The 20,847-nt window shown below is 40.6% G+C and overlaps 1 protein-coding gene across 1 annotated transcript; it reads left to right on the forward strand.

Annotated features, from left to right (window-relative positions):
• Positions 1-31: 31 nt before the first annotated feature.
• LOC310772971 (uncharacterized protein) lies at positions 32-18,479 on the forward strand (the record flags this gene model as incomplete). Its single annotated transcript, XM_083632922.1, has 13 exons — positions 32-35; positions 2,287-2,406; positions 6,142-6,249; positions 11,771-11,813; positions 12,059-12,102; positions 12,858-12,891; positions 14,857-14,891; positions 15,029-15,070; positions 15,195-15,225; positions 15,319-15,377; positions 15,567-15,608; positions 15,752-15,811; positions 17,119-18,479. The coding sequence occupies 13 exons, from the start codon at positions 32-34 to the stop codon at positions 17,193-17,195; spliced, it is 699 nt and encodes a 232-aa protein (XP_083489048.1). The 3' UTR covers positions 17,196-18,479.
• Positions 18,480-20,847: the final 2,368 nt, after the last annotated feature.

Genomic DNA, 20,847 nt, shown 5'->3' on the forward strand with positions numbered 1-20,847 from the left:
TTAAGGGTGGAGACTGTGGAGATGATGCACCATGGGTGCACTTTTTTGGTGGGTTGTGACCAAACATGTCAACTCATGCTACGTCAGTGGGTACGACATCACTTAACGATTGTGGAGCATGACATGACATCAGTGGTTATCATTGTTGCTCAGTGTTTTCCAATTGAGTGACCGCTGACCTCGTCTCTGTCAGGGATTGGCTGTTTAGAGCATATCCCTCCTGGTCATACCAGGCCCTCAGTCTGTTTAGAGCATAGCCCTCCTGGTCATACCAGGCCCTCAGTCTGTTTAGAGCATATCCCTCCTGGTCATACCAGGCCCTCAGTCTGTTTAGAGCATAGCCCTCCTGGTCATACCAGGCCCTCAGTCTGTTTAGAGCATAGCCCTCCTGGTCATACCAGGCCCTCAGTCTGTTTAGAGCATAGCCCTCCTGGTCATACCAGGCCCTCAGTCGAAAGGCCTCAGGTATGTCTGGGTTGACCATGACGACAAAGCAGACATCTGCCCCCAAAATCAGAAACTCAGCACAGCAGCGAACTTGCTTGAGTGACATCACTGATGATGTCATTATCAGTGGGAAAGGAGGGAAAACAGTGGATGGATAAATCCAGGAGGCGGTAATGCAACATAAAGGATGCCAACTGCCATAAAACACCACAGAAGAAGAAGAAGAAGAAGAAGAAGACCCTAATTCACAAGCATGTCTCAGAGGGCTTCACAGAGAATATGTCTAGCTAAATCTAGCTGACACAACAATAACAATTACAGTAGTAACTAGAAGATCTAGTTACTAGATCACGCACCGCCTGCCCTGCAAGGTCCCTGCCCATGCAATTAGGGGGACTAAGTACCGTAGTTATGGGCGGGCCTATGTGAGTAGCAGCGGGAGGAGGCAAGGAATCCAGGGGCGGAAGAATTTCGATTGTAGACACTACAGTTCAAAAGTTATGGACCAAAAGGTGAAGAGGGCTGTTATAGCCCCACCATCAGGTCAATAGGAGTATTCTTTTTTATAGATCAGAGCAATGAGTAAACGTGGGGCGAGCCAAGGAAACCTATGAAAAAATAGTTTTGATTGTAGAAGCTAAGGTTCTAAAGTTATGGACCAAAACGTAAAGATAGCTGTTATAGCGCCACCGTCAGGTCAATCGGTGTAATCTTTTAAGCCAGAGTAGAAGAGTACTCTATGAACATATCTCCCCAATTTGGGAACAGTCGCTCTTATGGCTTGTGAGCTACAGGTACTTGATGTTGCTACAGCGCCCCCTATAGGCGAAATGACACAATATGTTTCCTATAGGCTCAGAGTACATCCGTCCACACCTGGACCAAGGTTGGTTAGTATCGGAAGTTGAATGACCATGACATGACAAGGGACAGTAAAACAGGGAACAGGGAAATGTGGGGGAGGAGAGAGCAGGGAAAGGGAGGAGGTGGGGAGGGAGCTAGAGTTGTGTAGTGTGTCCAGAACAGCGATCTGACTACTTTTACTTGATACACTATAGAGATTGCTCATTCCAGGCTCCGTCATTAGTATGAAATGGTATACTCTTCCGGTCTCCTACATGGGCATGGTCACCTCTCCCCTTGAAGTGTTGTGCTGAGTCTGACCTAGCAAGCTAACATGAGCTAGAAGAGATGGTGAGTTTCCAAAACTGAATAAACACACATACATGTATAGCCTAAACACAAAACTGCCCCTTGTTAGCTCAATCTAGTTAGATAACAACAGATTTTTTTCCAACCACAGATTTAGCTGCTACATTTGCGAACTTCACATGTAGCTTTGGCTAATTGCTACCTGCTAACTATTGTTGGCTCCTGTTGCCAAATCGCATGAGAGTGTGTTGCTGAGGCAGGGACAGGTCTTGAACAAAGTTAATTTTCTCCTAATTCGTCTGAAAAATACCATTTTAGTGTCAAAATGTTCAGAAGATATGTGGCTTGTGGAAACTGGGTCAAATTTACTTTGTTGAATATGGAGCAAATCTGTCATGTGTTCATGTTCACTTCCCCCATTGACTCAATAAAAGCAGTGGCGAAACCCATGTGACACAGATCTATTCATCCATGTCCAATGGACATCGATGAATAGATATGATCATGGTCAGTGGCGACCATCATAAATCACTGTGTGTGTGTGTGTGTGTGTGTGTGTGTGTGTGTGTGTGTGTGTGTGTGTGTGTGTGTGTGTGTGTGTGTGTGTGTGTGTGTGTGTGTGTCTAGGTGGCCTCTGCCATGCCACAGATGTAGATGTGCTGTGTGTATGTGCGTGTGTTTCTGGAGGTGGCCCCTGCCTCGAGAAGGACGGAAGTGGTGAGCCGTTCAGCTTGAAAGAGGAAGCAGGCTCACCCATACACTGCTGCTATTCTCTGAGACCACTGAGGAAGAGAAGCTTCACTGAAGGTAACACAATGCTTATTACAACTTAAAAATAATTAAATCTAGGTCAGAACATCGCTTAGAGACAGCGGTTTCACAACTAGCACATTATTCTTTATCGCAAACATTGTAAATGCTCTGTAGGAGCTTATATAGGTAAAAATGGTTTCGAGCGCTCCCCCCCCCCCCCCCCCCCCCCATCCACTGAAGTGGATGAGAGCACTTTTTCTAAAGAAGTAGTTTTGTAAACTAGCAATGCCATCAAATTGAAATTCAGCCGTTTTTAGAGGTTTATTTATTTAATCTATCTATTTAATCTGAAACCCTTTTGTAGCCTTTTCACTCAGGTTTTTTTAGGCAATTTGAAGAGTTCTTATAAGGTGGGTTGGGTGAGTGAGCTGAATGAATTCATATACAGTAACAAGCAGTGGATAAAGTATAAATGGAATCAACGTGATATAAAAGCAAAATAAAAATAGACTGGACCCTATCTTGTGCCGGGGGCAAGGCGCAAGGCATTGTCATTGCTAGTTTCTAGCACTCAAAATCTCCCCTTTTTCTTTTAATTACCACTGGGTCGCTGAACAGGGTCGCTGAACAGACCCAGTGATAATTAAAAGAAAAAAGGGAGATTTTGAGTGCTAGAAACTAGCAATGACAATGCCTTGCGCCTTGCCCCCGGCGAAAGATAGGCCCAGAGCAGATTATATAAAAATGAAACAAAGTGAGATTGATATCAACAAGCCACTTTGTGCTCCTTAACAGTTTGAATAGCATTTTAAGCATGTTTGTTTTGTGCCATGGACAAAAAATAGTTAAAGAATCAGTTGGACACACATTTGATTTGCTGCACATTTAAAGTTAATTTATAGCTCAACAGTATACAGCATTTGTGTCTAATCATGCAATGAATAAAAATCATGCAAATTGCAGGATGACAGGTGTGGAATTTTAAAAGTGAATTGAAAGTGTTGAAATAAACAAGAGAATGAACAATATTTAAGTTACAAGATGAATCATTCTTCACACCGCAAATACAAATGGAAGAGCATGCACGTTTACAGCAAGAACATGAAATATATATTTTGCTCTTGTTACACTTTTTAGGAAGGGAGGTGGTTTCAGTCTTCTTTTTAGGAAGGAGGTGGTTTCAGTCTTCTCACAAAAATTGAACTAAAACTAACTGAAATTATATCAACGGCATAATCTCATTTTACGAATACATATTAGCAGCTGTGGTATTACATGGTGTGAATGGCAGTCGCACTTTAACATTTTACATCTGTCTTTGGCTTTTCCAACTGAACCAAATACCTCATTGATACAGTGAGGTCTTTAAGTGGCCGAACACACCATACGCCAAAGCCATGCCGAACTGAAGCTTGAAGCAGACATCAAGCTGATCTGACACCAAAGCGGTCACACCAGAAACAATCTCTTTCCCTCAGCGGCCGGCTCGGAGCTGCTGCTCCGGCCCTCAGAAATTGCATTGACTACCTGCCTGGCAGCTCAGGATCAGCGCGCAGCACGCTTGGAAAATAGAACAGAAGCTGAAATGATAGGATCAGCGTGGCTTTGGTGTGGCGTCAGCGTGGCACGCGGCCGCTGTGAACGGACTCGCCTGTTAACAAGGACACTGAATTGAAACTGCGTGGCTTTGGCGTTGCTTTGGCGTATGGTGTGAATGTGCACTTTGTATTTGAATACATTGATGGCTCCATAATTTCTTTCGTGCAAAATGTCTGGCCATTTTCAAACAAATAGGTAATGATCCTTTTCTACATAGATAGGCTTTTCATATTAAACTCTATGGGGAAATGCTCTGTGCAGTAGCAGAAACATGACCATTTGAAGCTGGTATATGCTCTGTGTAGCTCCAGATGAATTTAGATGGCGCTATACTGAAATACCAAAAGACTAAGACAAAATGGCTGACATTAAGTTGTCCAGAGGTTAACAGCCTTGAGTGGTGTAATACACTTTTACACAATTCACTATAATTCCAACACAATGACAGTATGTATGCCTATTCTGGTAATGGACTTCATGGACTTTCTGTAATAAAACCTCTAAAGACAAAAATCTTCATCAGATGGGTGACCCTGGGACAATATCAAATGGAGGTCCGTGGTCTGATTTGTGTCAGTTTAGGGGGTCGTTGATGTGAAAACATTTGAGAACCACTGGTGTAGATATGAAGTCTTCACCTGTTAATCACATATGGCTGACAAAATTCCCAAGTTAAAGCTGATTTATTAACTACATATCCAATGATATGCTAACATGCTAGCTTTTGTACAAATAATCACCTCGATTGGCTCACTGTATCAAAGAATCATTCATACTGTGTTGTATGTATGATCTTGCTATATGATAGAGTTGCTTGTTAATTGGCAGTATACCTGCACGTTTCAGATGAGACAAAGTGTGACTTCAAACAGGGTTTCAGTTGCACGTTGGCCAAACACATCCTGTGGTTAGGCTTGTGTTGTTTACAGGAAAACACAAGCTACAGCCTTGAGAGGGCCATTGTCAGTATTGACAGCAGACTTGTATAATCTGTATAACTTGTATAAACATGGGGTCCAGGCAGGGACCACCAGGGCTCCTTGAGGGGGTTCCAGGGGGTCCCCAACAAACCGATACATTGTTAAACTTCGTCCATTATTTCATTTACAAGAAGTTAACACAATTGGAGAATGTAGGAGAATGCCTGTTCTGATCTTCCTACCAAATAGTCATTAGCCTGGTTAAAACTATCCTGATAACACAGAGGTGGGCAATTACTTTTTACCGGAAGGGTAAAAAACATGACAAATCCAGGGGGGGAAGGGGGAGGGGGGAGGGGCATTTTCTTTTGTAATGCCATACCTGCAAGTTTCAGATGAGAAGTGTGACTTCAACCAGGGTTTCAGTTGCACGTTGGCAAAACACATCCTGTGGTTAGGCTTGTGTTGTTTACAGGAAAACACAAGCTACAGCCTTGAGAGGGCCATTGTCAGTATTGACAGCAGACTTGTATAATCTGTATGCAATTTTTTTTGTCATGCCATAACCTCTAATTTTATCACTAGATTAAATTATAGAAAACATACTGTGCACTTATTCTTCAGCATTTATTATAATGAAAATCACTCCAAACAGCAAATTTAGATCATTTCATTGGATTTTTTTTTGGCTTAATAAGTAACCTCCCGTGCCAGGCAGAGCCATCATGAGGGCCGGTTCTAATCCCCAGGTCTGTGATAACGTGATCTCACATTCTGTTTCGCTCTATGGATCATGGACTCCAATCCGTCCAATGGTAATTTCAGTGGGTGGAAGTACTTGCCTTGACAGACAACTCCTTCAACGAATCAGCGTCGCCAAATCCAATCCTTCAGCCAATCAGCGTCGGAATGAATCAAATCCAAATCCACTGCTGGTGCATACTCTTGTTCTTGTTTATTTCTACAATAACTGCACTTATGGCTATGTAAACTCTATGAACATTAACGTTACTGCTTGTTGCTTCAGGAGCAGCCAGGGTTAGGGTTAGGGTTTTTCCCTGATTGGCCGGTTATGTTGTCAACTACAATGCAGGTCCCTGATTGGCCCGTGGACTTTGTAATTACTGAAAATTGCTGGGGCGGGCAGGAGGCCAGACTGATCCGCAGAACAAAACAGAATGTGAGTTCACGTGATCAGGATGTTTACCAGGCTAGATAGTCATTGGATTCTGGACAAAATCACATCTAACAATATATTTCTGTCTTTTAGGTATGATAATGATAGGCACCTCCAGTCTGCTCGGCGCATTGATGCTTGTGTCCGTGACCTCTCTTAGTATGCTGTCTCTTCTCTGTCTGTGGTGCAAAAGGAAATCCAGTAAGTCCAAATCTGCCCCTAAGTGGGTCAGGTTTTACAACACTTTGTTTGGGGGTGCAGTACAGTGTTGAGTGGACAACTTTTGACAATGAACTTGTATTTTGTTCCGTTCTCACAGAATTCTGTGAAATGAGGACAGTGTTTTTACATGCAGTAAGCCTGAAGAGAGTGAAAAGCGAGAGAAGTGGGTTTCCTATTATACCCCTAACTTGAAAGCTCTAACCTAATTGTGTCAGTCGTCTAACCCTAATCCTAACTGAAGTTTTTACTTGTCTAAGCTTAACAGTTAGCTAACTTTTCCACGTGATGAACACATGGACATGTTCAGTCCAATTCATGCTATTGCCGCAGAATACTTTCATGATGTAAGAACATAATGTTCATTACATCATTTATGCCGAAGGCTAAGTGCAAACCCACTTCCCTTTCAGAAGACAGCTTCATAATAATGGCCAGGAATGTCCGTAATGTCTTCATTACATAAACAGTATTTATCCATTAAAAGCATATCTTTAAAAAAGTAAATGTAGTATTGTGTACAGTCTGTACACAATACAGTATATAAGGGATTTCTTCATGGGTTGATTCGTGGACGTGGAGATACTAGGTTGAATATTGGTATATAGTGGGACAATGGGCAGACTGGGGCAATTAAGCTTATCTTTACATGTATATATACTTCCAATACTAAAAATCAACACTGACCTCATCACAAGCAAGTATGAGATAAAAAAGAAAAGAAAAAAAGACTTGACACCGCCCTATCCTGGCTAAAATCGTATTTGTCTGACAGGACACATTGTGTCTCATATAAAAATATGTCCACATTCTCCTCAGTGGAGTTTGGTGTACCGCATGGATCAGTCCTGGGTCCCTTACTGTTTGGTGTTTACTTACTGCGTGCGTCTTGGCGAAATTTTCCGTAGATATGGTAGTAATTTCCACTGTTATGCCGATGACACTCAAATTTATATACCAATTAGACCAGACAATCGCTCTCAACTTGCAAATCTTGAATCCTGCTTAATTGCTGTTAGAGATAGGATTTCTCAAAATTTCTTAACGCTAACAAAACTGAATTACTAGTTGTTGACCCAAAAACCCAACTTCCGCTTCTCGCTGAATATTGAGAACTGCGTAATTACTCCAAACTCAAAGGTGAAAAACCTAGGTGTTACCTTTGATTCTGATCTTTCATTCGATGCTCACATTAAGGAAATCCCTAAAATAGCATTCTTTCATCTTCGCAATATCTCAAAGATCCATCCTTGCTAAATGCAACGGATGCCGAAACGTTAATACACGCCTTTGTTTCATCTAGACTCAACTACTGTAATGTCTTATTTTCTGGCCTTCCACTTTGTAGCACAAATAAATTACAACTTGTGCAAAACGCAGCTGCTAGAATTCTAACCAGAACTAGGAAGTTGGATAATATAACTCCGGTCTTAATCTCCCTCCACTGGCTCCCAATTCAGGCCAGATCGGACTTTAAAGTGCTTCTGTTAACCTATAAATCTTTGCACGGGCTCGGACCCCCGTATTTATCGGTAACACTTTACAAATCTGGTGCACACAGATTGATGCTTAATTAAGCCATTAATTCATGCTTACCGCATCATCAACTAATGAAAGGTATGTTTGATGAACAGACTGAGTCATATATGAATTACTATTAATTAAGTAGGCTATGCCTATATCATCATGGATTAATTCCTCATCAGTACCTAGCATTAATTAATACCGTAATTCATGTGTTAATTACCACTATCGACATCCAGCTCCCTGCAACCGGAACTTTAGTGTTTGCCAGTCGCATCTGCTTATAGCCGCCATTACCTCGTTCATCATGGGCATTGCTTCCTCTTCGAGGCTTGGTCCAGTGCAGGGACACAGAACATGTGGCCGGTGTTGTGTGTGCCTATCAATCTTACCGGGTGTCTTAGCCGGGTATGGCTATTTCAGCAGCTGTAGCTATCATTCCGATGTTGCTGCTCTGATATAGGCTATGCGTAGCCCACCTTGGTAGCTCCTACTAGCCCCGAACCAGACCAGATCAAACCCATTCTCTGACGTTGTATTCACTGTGCATCTCTCCGACAGACCTCAAACACTGGATGTATGGCTTGTAGGCTCTATATGCCAAGAACCACATATGTATGAGTTAATAGTGTTGTGCCTCAGAAAGTACAGTGACTATATCATTATGTATTAATTAATAGTTATGTGCCTCAGAAAGTAAAGTGACTATATCATTATGTATTAATTAATAGTTGTGTGCCTCAGAAAGTAAAGTCACGACATAATGATATCCTCACAAATCATTAGCTAATGCAGATGCTGATCATGAAATCACTTTTAGACAGTAGCCTATAGCAACAAAAATACATGCATTCCAGTCATGACTTGAGAACCTTTTCAAAATATATATTTATCAGTGAAGACCATCATTGGAGTTATAAAAGCACGTTTATTTATCAAGTTTGTGAACATGTCCCCAAACTCTCCCCATGCCCTGGAGCAAGGACTCGCTCTCCGGTGCCCCGCCTGAGTTTTGTCTGTGCCAGCTGGGGGGAAACAGTCTCCCCTTACGGGTGAAGTGTGAGGGCCTCTCCCCTCTCCTCCCCACGGCCCGCGTTGCTCTCTCCAGCGGGTCCTCCTCCAACTTCCAGCTCTCGCCCTTCTTCCTTTTTCACTTGTGTTTCTCTTCACTTCCTGAACCAACGTGACTGTAGCAACAGGTCTCCACACACACACATAAACGCCACGGATCAACACAAGCTAGCTAAGTTGCTAACGCTAGCTACCTGAAACTCTAACAAACCCGCTCGTCCCTCTTGCAATTGATATCCATCCGACACACCGCTGCCACCACTGTGGCCGACTCTTTAGGCTTTGCAGTTTGCACTCTTCGTAGAATAAGAACACAGAGGGTGTTCTTATTGCCGGTTGGGGCAAGACAAGAGCACAGCACCACGTCCTGCAAGCCAGCTAGCTAGACCATGAGAATAAGTGTCAAGAAAGACATGGCACACAAACAATTACTTCCGTTGCCTGCCTTCAAAAATAAAAGCACGCAGAGCTCAGTACTGCGTAGCTGGTTACAACATGAATTTTGACTTTTATTCTGAAAGTCTTGACCGGAAACCATATGTTTTCTCGTGGCTACCTTGACAGTGTCCCAGGCGTACAGCTGATGCCTGACTGGGCAAGCCTCTTTTAGGCTACTGTCAGTTTGAGTTTACCCGGTGCGCACCAAGCATCAATCACTCGATCAGCCTGAGCCACGAGAGGAACCTCCATAAAATAGCGTACACTACAGTAGTAACAAGTAATCATCAGAATGATACTGATAGACTACAGCACAGCTGCTGAAATAGCCGTAGTCGGGGCGCGCATACCCCACTGAACCCAGTTAGCGAGGCGCCCACACACACACGCTTCCCAGTCATACATAGCGCCAGGGCCGCTGGAAGTCATTTTAAGCAGGGGGTGCTGGGAGGAAGGGACTCTCAAAAAAAACGTCAAAAAAATTTGAGTTTTTTTTTTTTACATTTTTTTGCCATATTTAGAGGAATATCTCATTTTAAATTAACATTAGGATACTATTGTGATGTAATTATTCAGTATTTTCTCCTTTTCTCACTCATTCAGAGCAAAGAGGGAGATATATAGCATGATGATAATGCTCTATATCTCCCTATTTGCTCTGAATACACCAGTTAACATGACACAGACTTAACATGATAGAAATATTATCAGCAAACTTAATGACTAGACTAATTATTCTGATCTGAATGGCATATATCAAGAAACATTGACTCCTCTCTTTGCTGTATAGTGGGAGGTGCATTTTTGAGTAGGCTATTAAAATAGCATGTCAAGTTCACATTTCTTTATTGCCAGATTAAACAATTCGTATTGGTTGTTGGTTGTGTTGAACCTTCTCTATAGCCTACAAGCATGTAACTTCCTTGATTGTTATTGTTGATAATTCTATTTAAATAGGCTACATTTTCATTTCCCGAAACATTCTTAAACAAGAAAGGAACATAGTGCACTGCAAAATATTTTTAATTACATTTGTAAAAAAAAAAAAAAAAAAAAAAAAAAAAAATGTGTTGAAAAAATCTAGGGGGTGCTGCAGCACCTGCAGCACCCCTACTTCCCGCGGGCCTGCATAGCGCCAGTGTCCCCGCCAGGCCACCACCACTGACAAACTACCGTAAACAGCAGAGGCGACTCCGCTGCACCCCGAACGCCTCTCTTTACAGCCAGCTAGGCACCGGTCAAACAAAGAGAACTCTCTTTCCCCGAAGTCGAGTATGTTTCCCCCGTTCCCCTGAGATGTCGCTCGGAGAAGTAGGAGCGTGGGTAGCCATCCCGTCTTCGTTATGCAACGGAGGAAACTCACTCGATTTCCCGGTTTCAGGCGACTGGAAGTTGATAGTGGTAATTAACACATGAATTACAGTATTAATTAATGCTAGGTGTTGATGAGGAATTAATCCATGATGATACAGTATAGGCATAGCCTACTTAATTAATAGTAATTCATATATGACTCGGTGTGTTCATCAAACATACCTTTCATTAGTTGATGATGAGTTAAGCATCAATTAATGGCTTAATTCATCATGAGTTAAGCATCAATTCGTGCACATGTGTGCTGCGTGCACCAGTATTGTAAAGTGTTACCTATTTATCTGACCTAATCATTCCTTATGTTCTCACGCGTACCCTCCGCTCACAGGATGGTAATTTTCTTACCGTGCTCCACATCTCTGAAACCGGCTTCCTCTGTCAGTTAGGGAAGCCGGTTCTATTGAAATCTTCAAAACTAGACTCAGTGCTCCCCCCCCCCCCCTCCCCCCCTTCCATTTTGGGAGACATTTCTAAACAACCAATTTGTAATCTTGTGGTAGCATGTGCTATTTCATACAATTTCAGGAGGTGCAGTTAATGGTGCCAAGTGTTGGTAACCTCTATCTCACACCACTGGTATTGCTACTGGAAGTGTTTCTCCAAATTCTGACCACGTATGTCCAAAGTGATCTTGATTTTGCTGGCATGCAGTGCAGAGGCCATAGAAGTTGCCAATATTCTCTGAGAACTTTCCCCCCCCTTTTTTGTGCCTTTTTATGCTTTGATAGTGAGAGAGACAGGACAGGAAGGTATGGGAGAGAGAGAGAGAGAGAGAGAGAGTGGAGGACATGCATCAAAACAGCAACCCAGGTTGCTGCAAGAAGGACTGAGCCTTATGATACGCACTCTACTCAGTGAGCCACCGCGGCACAGCGATGGTCGTGTTTGTCGACAATAATTGTACTGTCTCAAAATGAAAGATGTATTGATCTATTGATATTTAAATCATACACATAGTAGCACCTTTAAAATCTACCTGCATTTCTTTGTGGGGAAATTATTTCTTGGCTGCACAGTTGTAATTACGGTAATAGTGGGGTATTACGTGAGAGGGTCATACAGTATGCTACAATCCATTGATTTTCCTTTCTTGCAGAGATCATACATGAAGAAAATCAAATCTATGATCCTCAGACATTGTGAGTATTTCATTTATGCTTTCAATCATAGATGATGACGAGCTTAAATTCAATATGCATCTTTTTTTTTATCAAAACACCCCTGTACTCGGTCCTATAGGCTGTTTATCATATCCAACACTGTCCCAAATTGTTCTGTTGTGTCAATGTTTTGTTAGAATGAATATTTCATGTAACAGTGTTTGACTGAATTGATTTATTGAACTTTGAAATGCAATTGTGAAAACAAAATGCTATCTTGACAGCCAACGTGAGGGGAGCAGATTTGCTGTGATGCGGTCAAAAACAGGTAAAGTAAATCAACGTATAATTCAGCCCATAGCTTGTTTGCAATTAACTTTCTCAAGACAAGTAAGAATATGTGGTAGCACTTTACATTACAGCTCGGTAACAACATGGTAGGGGTAATAGTGAAAATAATAAATAATTAGAATCTAATTCTAAGATAATACCATGTAATTACCAAAGTAATAATCAGGGAATAACTTGGTATTAACACTGGCAGGCCACTATCGGGGTTGGCAGATTGCTAGCTGGGAAGTGTTTCCAGGTAATCCCTACGTCTCTAGATGTTTGGTTTAATCTAATATTACCATGAAACGTTGGTGAAGGGTGGTTCCTGGCTGACGACCCTGCAGCTGAACCATGGCACCGGAGGAGGTGCCTCAGGCAGCAATGCCCAGTAATTCCAGCTACCTGTTCAATCACTACCATGACATTTAATTTCCCCATTATTATCATTTGTTCCTGGCCCTGTTAGCCTATTACATACAATTCCGTCTAATTACCCAGGATATACACATTGTTAATACCAAGCTATTACCTGGTTATTACTTTGGTAATTACATATTACCTAATTATTATTTATTATTAATTATTACCCCCTATTACCACGGTGTTACCGAGCTGTAATGTAAAATGCTACCGAATATGCTTGTGATGATACATGAATCCACACATGCTGATGTAGATGATTGACTGTTGATATGCATGTTGTGGTTAGACCACAGTGACACTTGTGTTTCCTGTGTGTTTTTGTTCCAGTCACCAGGCCCAATCAGATACCTCCACCCACAATGTATGTACAATACATCATCATATCAGCCAATGCAACATGAATACTGATAGTCTAACCTACCTGAGGAGCACACACACTTTGATCAATGCAACATGAATGCTGATAGTCTAACCTACCTGAGGAGCACACACTTTGATCAATGCAACATTAATAATGATAGTCTAACCTCCCTGAGGAGCACACACTGTGGTCAATGCAACATTAATAATGATAGTCTAACCTCCCTGAGGAGCACACACTGTGGTCAATGCAACATTAATACTGATAGTCTAACCTACCTGAGCACACACACTTTGATCAATGCAACATTAATACTGATAGTCTAACCTACCTGAGCACACACACTTTGATCAATGCAACATTAATACTGATAGTCTAACCTACCTGAGGAGCACACACACTTTGATCAATGCAACATTAATACTGATAGTCTAACCTAACTTTCTATTGTACTATCTGGCTAACCAACTACAATATATCTTAAACTGGCTCCATCCCAATCAACATTAACCCATGGATAGACATAGAACAGTCAGTATGCAAAGGCATCTTAATCTCGGATTTACCATTCCTGAACACCTCCATAAAACCCGAATGCTTCAAAAACACTGTAATCTCAGTAACCCTGACACCTTGGTGGAAAATTAACAATATCAGTAAATTCACAATGTCACCATGTAAACACACACCATTATGGCACAATCCAGACTTTCTCCTCCAAAAAACACCACTATCCTTCACCATATGGAAGCAAAAAGGTATCACACATCTCCAAAATGGCTCATTCATCACCTTCCAGGATCTGGTCCAGAAATACAATATAGGAAATTAACAATACCTTCAATATCTTCAGTTAAAATCTGTCCTTAAATCCAAAATTAATAATAATTATTATTATTAATAAATTAATAATCTAAGAAAAACGTTATCTAACCTATACAAATTTATTTCAAATATAGACACAATGATCTCCCTACCCACCCAAGACTGGAACAAAGACTTATCATTTTCTCCCGACATAAACTTCTGGTCCCAGATATGTAGAAATACATTTACAATGACAAACAATACTAACCTACAGCTAATATAATACAAAGTGATCCACAGAACCCACATTACCCTACACAAGATAAAATGGGATTTTCAGACTCAGACACATGCTCGCACTGTTCAATGAATGTACCCCGACAATTACTTCCACTCCACCTGGCTGTGCCCACCAACCCATCATTTTTGGAAACAAGTCACCGAGAGTCACTCTCATCATGAGCTCCAGCATCCCTCTCTCCTTCCCTTTGTCTGCTTGGAGACCACTCAGTTATTAACCCACCCACCCAAAACTACAAAGCTATACTCACTGCTCTCACCATTGCCAAGAAAACAATTCTGTTAAACTGGAAAACAAGAAATACAATAAACATCCCACAATGCATAAACCTTCTTACAGAACATATTTCCATGGAAAGAATTTCACACACGCACCAAACTACACACTTTGAAAAAACCTCCGCCCCCTTCATAACTTCCTTAAATTTGCATGTGAACCAATCCCCTCCCACTTCTACATAACACTTGCTTTTTGTTAATCACAGTCTTTGCTACTTTGTAATCATCATTGCTGACACCATTAATCATTACTTTCACCATTATTACCTCATCAACACTAGCTAAACTCAACTTCCCAACTCAATGTAAACTGCTGCGTTGTACTGCCTTGTCTTAATCCCCTAATGTCTGTATGTCTGTATGTACTAGCACTCCCAAACTGTCCTGTCTTTTTGTTGTTGTCATGAATTGCTCCAATAAACATAAATAAATAAATAAATAAATAAATAAATAAATAAATAAATAAATAAATAAATAAATAAATAAATAAATAAATAAATAAATAAAATAAAATAAAGTAGGCCTAAAGTCAAAGCATTAAATTTACAATGTACAGTAAACTAACCCTACATTTTCCAGTGACACTCCAGTGGAGCCTGCACAAACTGCACAAGGTAAAAAAATAAAAATAAATCTTTTATCTTTTAAGTTTAACACAAAACATGGAAGCTCATAATGGCAGAGGTTTTGGGGTATAGGCTACTTCGTCCAATGGAAAAATATTTAATTTTAGAATTTCTAATTATTACAGATGTGAATGAGGAGCAACCGGACTATCAAAATGTCACAGATGGTAAGTAATACAATTACGTAATTAATTTAACACAGAAAATGATTTCAATTATTTTGCATTATATAATTACTCCATTATTACTAGAAATGCTCATTATAAACTGTAACCAATTGTGTTGATGCAGCTCAAATGGGGAGTTTTGAACCAACATACGTGTAAGTGTTTCAGATCCTGTGATAACCACATTTAAATCAATCAATAATAAATAAATAAATAAATAAATAATGCCTGTCTGTATTGTTTGGCAGAGCTCCTCTCGATCCGATCTCAGTCTATGAAAATATAAAGATTGAAGTAGAGAAAAACGGTGAGTATTTTTTTCTATTATTCGTACTCTGCTTCTGTGAAATGAGGTCGAATAAAACAGCAGAAAGAAGCAAAAAAATATTGATCAGCTATATTCCCACACACAACTCATCTTTGAAAACTGTGCTATTTGTAGCTATACTATTTTCCTTTTTAATTCATTATAAGAATCATGTAATTTCTTTTCTAGATGCTGATCCTAATCAGGTCTATGAGAACTTTACCAATAATGGTATGTTGAATTTTAGAGAATTTGTATTATCATTTGTTCTTCCAATTCAGTTAAGGTTATGTTTCACATCACTTCTGCCATGCCGATAAAAATTGTGGACAGAATTAACAGTTCTGCTTATTCAAACTGCTGTCACCAAATAGATGATGATGATGATTATGAGAACGCCGAATTCCTGGACCAAGTCAAGCAGGAAGAAGATGGTAAGTGCATAGCATTAGCCTAGCATCAGGGACGGGTATCCAATTCCAGACAGCTATGACCAAAAAAATCACAATCATGTACCAATATATTTCATCCTATACTGTTTTGGCTTAAGTTTAACATAAATTAACAATTAACAATCCTCCACCTGTCCTTTTTTAATATCATTTTTACCTTAACTTGAAATGGATTTTCTTCCCATCCCTGCAAATGGATGATAGCGCACCTATTTTTCAGATTTAAAAGTGACCGGAATTGGCTACTGTCCAGGGATACTAGAAATTAAGATAATCATGAGATATTTTTATATTCACAGATTTTTCATTTGGGGTTTATTTTTTATTAGGCTACCGGGATTTGACCTTTATTGACCACTCGAGTTAAACTTTCCTGACACCGTGATTATCCTAGAGGTCACAATAGGTCATTGTATACTGTGAGGTGAAGTTTAAAAAAAAGTCTCACTACAATGAAATGGCCACTAGGGTCTAACATCATCATACATGAATATAATTGGGCTATTTGAATCCACAAGAGTCTCAGCTTTCCAGTCATAGCCAATTTATGCAATTCCAAGACTGATTAGGGACGCCAGTATGCAGGAACTTTCAAATGTAATCGGCAAAAATAACACATTTATACTGCATGCAAAAACTGCATCCTTTTGCCAAAAACTTGGGATTAGCATAAAGTGGGCATGTCTGTAAAGGGGAGACTCATGTGGGTACCCATAGAACCCATTCTCATTCAGATTATTTTGAGGTGAGAGGTCAAGTCAAGCAACCCAAAAATATGGCCATGCCAGTTTTCCCTCACCCAAATTTAGGCTAACTTTGGAGCGTTATTTAGCCCTCTTCCCGGCAAGCTAGCATGACATGGTTGGTACCAATGGATGCCTTAAGGCTTAGGTCATCTAGTTTCAGAGGATAGCAGTATCTACCTTTAAAAATGACTCTGCTACAGCCTCTCAAAGACATAAGGTCGGCTGGCCTAGTGGCGTTTTACTCTGGGAACGCAATTCCCCTGTGACAACCCCCCCCCCCCCCCCCCCCCCTTTTCCACCACTCTGACTAATAATGTCTATCAATTCAATTCAAAATACTTTATTAGTCCCTTGAGGGGCTAAGACCTACATTTTGGGAAATTAGATGTTGGATCTCTATACAGCGCAGAAGACTTAAAGTTTTCCTTTGAAATTATCTGTTAATCGTGTTGGCTCTTGTTAAATACATTTGAAGGAGCTCAGCAAGATGGAAATACAGCACATTGCACAGACAATAACTAAACATCCACCCATCTCTGACAGAGGAGCCAGACTATGTGAACGCCGAGGAGTCGATGCCTGATGCAGACACCATTGACAGCACTGTCCAGAGGATATGAGTGGAACGAGTTTACAAAACATTGCTTGTGCCAAACTGAAAGTAGGCTAGTAGTCAATTATGTACCTGCTATATGTGACAAAGACTATCTGGACAACTGTGGGTGAACATCAATGGTGCCATCTTGTGGTACAAAACGATATAACATTCACATGGATGGATTCACATGGATCCTTCTCTTGAGACTGCTGTGTCCAATTTACAGTCAGATTTTGCCGCTCTTCAGCATGAACTCATCAAGTCTAAGTTACTTCTGAATGGTGTGAAAACCAAGGCAATGTTATTTGCTCCGGGCAAGCCTATCATCTCGGCCATTTCGATTACCACCCTTGAAGGTATCCCCATTGAATTTGTTGAAACTTATAAATACCTAGGTATATGGCTTGACAAGAATCTCAACTTTAAATACCATATTGACATGTTAATTAGGAAACTCAAGTACACAGTGAGTTTCTTTTATAGATTAAAATCTTGCTTCTGTTTTTCTTCCCGTACAAAGCTGGTAACAGGTCTCTTTTTGTCTCAGCTTGATTGACACTGTTTACAGTTTTGCTTGTCAAACTGCACTGGCCAAGCTTGATCCTGCTGCTTTGAGATTCATTTCTAACTCTGCCTTTTGGACACATCATTGTACACTATATGCATCTGTTGGTTGGTCTTCGCTTGATATGTGCAGGATGCATCATTGGTATATTTTAATGTATAAGGCCATTTTAGGTAAGCTGCCTATGTACATTTGTTCTAAGTTTGTGACACTCACAATCTCAGATCCAGTGCCTGGGTCAGTTTTAAAGTGCAACGTGCTAGGACCGAGGCTGGAGGAAGAAGTTTGTTCTATTTTGGCCCCTGGTCGTGGAACGACCTTCAGGCCCGTCTTAAATTGGCCTATCTCATCTCTTTATCGAGTTTTAAACAAAACATTTCTGAAATACTCACCACTAACTGCTCTTGCCATGACGCATAGTTTGTTACTTTCAATTGTGTTTTTTAGTTAGTACTTTCCGCACTGATGTTTTGGCGCTTTATAGATTTAAATTGTTTTTTTATTGTATTGTTCTCCTGTTTGAGTAGATGGTATTCTTAGTCTGTACTTCTGTTTGTCTTGTTTGTTTTTACTTGTAATTGTATGTATTTGCTGATGATGTTGCTGCGTCTTGGCCAGGTCACCCTTGTAAAAGAGATCCTGTGTCTCAATGGGTCTTATCTGGTTAAATAAAGGTAAAAAAAAAAAAAAAAAAAAAGTACTGTAGTGTAGATCAGTGGTTCTGTAATTTATTTATTTTTTGCTAAGTGACCCCACTTTGGTGTCAGAAAAGTCTAGTGACTCCAGACATTCAAAACACAGAGCTTTTTCTATGTTTTACTCATATAGGTTTTTCATGAATTGTACACGCAAACATTTAATCACAACCCTCCCTCCCCCCTGGAAGTCCAAAAGAAAAAATAAGGAAATAATAGCAACAATAATAACAATAATAGATACCACTCAATGTCTCGTTATAGGCGCTGGGTAGCTGGCTTTGGGCGTGGTCAGGGTGGGGTAAATCCCCCCTTTCTGCCCATTCAGCATAGTTAGCATTTACCTGCTAGCCTAGCCCAGACAGACAGGATCGGGGATTCAACCACCGCAGTAAACGCACATCTGAACAGACGTCTATGTACCTGCTCTAGAATCCCCAATCCAGTAGTGTAGAGCCACAGCACCGTCCTTGGGTGAGTCAGCCCATTGAGATATGTTTTTTTACTCCACTCGCGCGCCAGCCATAGTAACATTTTGTGCGCGTTCCCACACATAGACCAACTGTATCTATAATAGTAAATTTTAAAAAAGTGATAAAATGAAAATGAACATTCAGTTGTTTTAAATTGTGGTGTTTTTATAATAATAATAATAATAATAATTATTATTATTATTATTATTATTATTTGATTTGATTGATATTGATCAATTATTAGAAATTTCAGGTGACCCCATTTGAATTCCATGTGACCCTGGGGTCAACCCCAAGGTTGGGAAAGCCTGCAGATGCTTGGAATAAGTACTACTTAATAAAAACATACATTTTAAGAGTGGTAATTTTTTCATGTTTGATGGTGTAAATGCTTTGGAGGCCAATATGGAAAATAGAAGGGGGTAGGGAAAAGGGGCCGTAGCTACCGATAGGAAAGTCATAGAGTCGGGATTTGAGGGGTGAGTAGGGGCAGTGACTATAGGGAGATGTGGATGGTGGGAGTGGTGGAAAGGAACGGGGCAGGGCTAGGAAAAAGGGCCCGTAGCTTGGGATAGGAAGGTGGTAGAGCGTTTTGATTCGAGGGGTGTGTAGGGCGAGTGGTTAGGGGGATGTGAGTGGTGGGAAGGGGACAGGGGCTGGGGGAAAGGGGGTCTAGCTATAGGAAGGTCGTAGAGAGTCGGTATAGAGAGTCGGTATTCGGAAGGAAGAATCTGGATTCAAGGGGTGGATAGGGGGATGTGGGTGATGGGAGCGGGCCAATGAAGGGGCCGGGCTAGGGAAAATGGGCTAGGTTGTACAGTCGGTATTCGAGAGGTGGGTAGGGGGAGTGGCTAGGGGGATGTGAGTGGTGGGGGGTCAAGGGGTGGGGTTATGTAAAAGGGGCCGTAGCTACACTAGGGATAGGAAGGTAGGTGTGTGTGTGTGTGTGTGTGTGTGCGCGCGCGCGCGCACACACACACACACACACACACACACACAATGCAAAGGCTGGCTGGCTCCTGTTTTCACAATCAGAATCAGAAATACTTTAATGATCCCAAGGGGAAATTAGGTAACGTTGCAGTTGCTCACATTCAAGTAGGGAAGTTATAAGCATATAGAGGAATTATAAGAATAGAAATAAGACAATAAAATAAATATCAAAATACATCAAAACAATAAAATGTAAATATCTAAATAATCCTACATTATTTCTCAAATACTAGAAAGTAAGATATACATAATACAGCAGTGTGAATAGCGATTATTATAATAGTAAAGTGCAATAAGTAAGTTGCAGTTGTAAGTTGCAGTTAATTATTGCACATTGGATTATTGCACACATTGCAGTATTGAATAATTACTGCAAATTAAGTTATTGCACAAGTTGTGGTAGGTAAGATGTACATTACAAAATACAGTATGGGCTGTGAAGGGGGTAGGACTTGATAAGTATTAACTTCTACCTACTCCTTTTCGGGCATGATAAACAAACGTATTGATTGTGAATTTGGTGTATATTGTATATTGTATGCTGTGAATTCTAATTGACTATGATTGTTTTGCACTTCTTGCCTATATTTATTTTATTCTTTATCTTTGTTTTTGTTTTTCACCATGTTCGAAATAAAATCTAATCTAATAAAATCTAATCTAAGTTGCTGAGGGGTGAAATAAGTCAATGCTGAAGGCTTCTAACAGGCCAGAAATTCCATAATTAAAATGTGATCCTGCATATAAGAAGATAGATTTGGGGGTGGAGCAGAAACACTAATTGGACTCCTTTAGGACACTATGGACCCTAGGCAGAATGAGCAGTTGAGATTGTAGACAATTTTACATTTCTGTGCATTCTGTAAAAGTAGAAAATGCCAACATTTTATTCTGGGGATTGGGTTGATGTAGTCACTCTGAATACAATTTGCAGTCTGCTGGGAGGGA

The sequence above is a fragment of the Poromitra crassiceps genome (assembly GCF_964638095.1).
Source record: "Poromitra crassiceps genome assembly, chromosome: 1".
Classification (NCBI taxonomy): Eukaryota; Metazoa; Chordata; class Actinopteri; order Beryciformes; family Melamphaidae; genus Poromitra; species Poromitra crassiceps.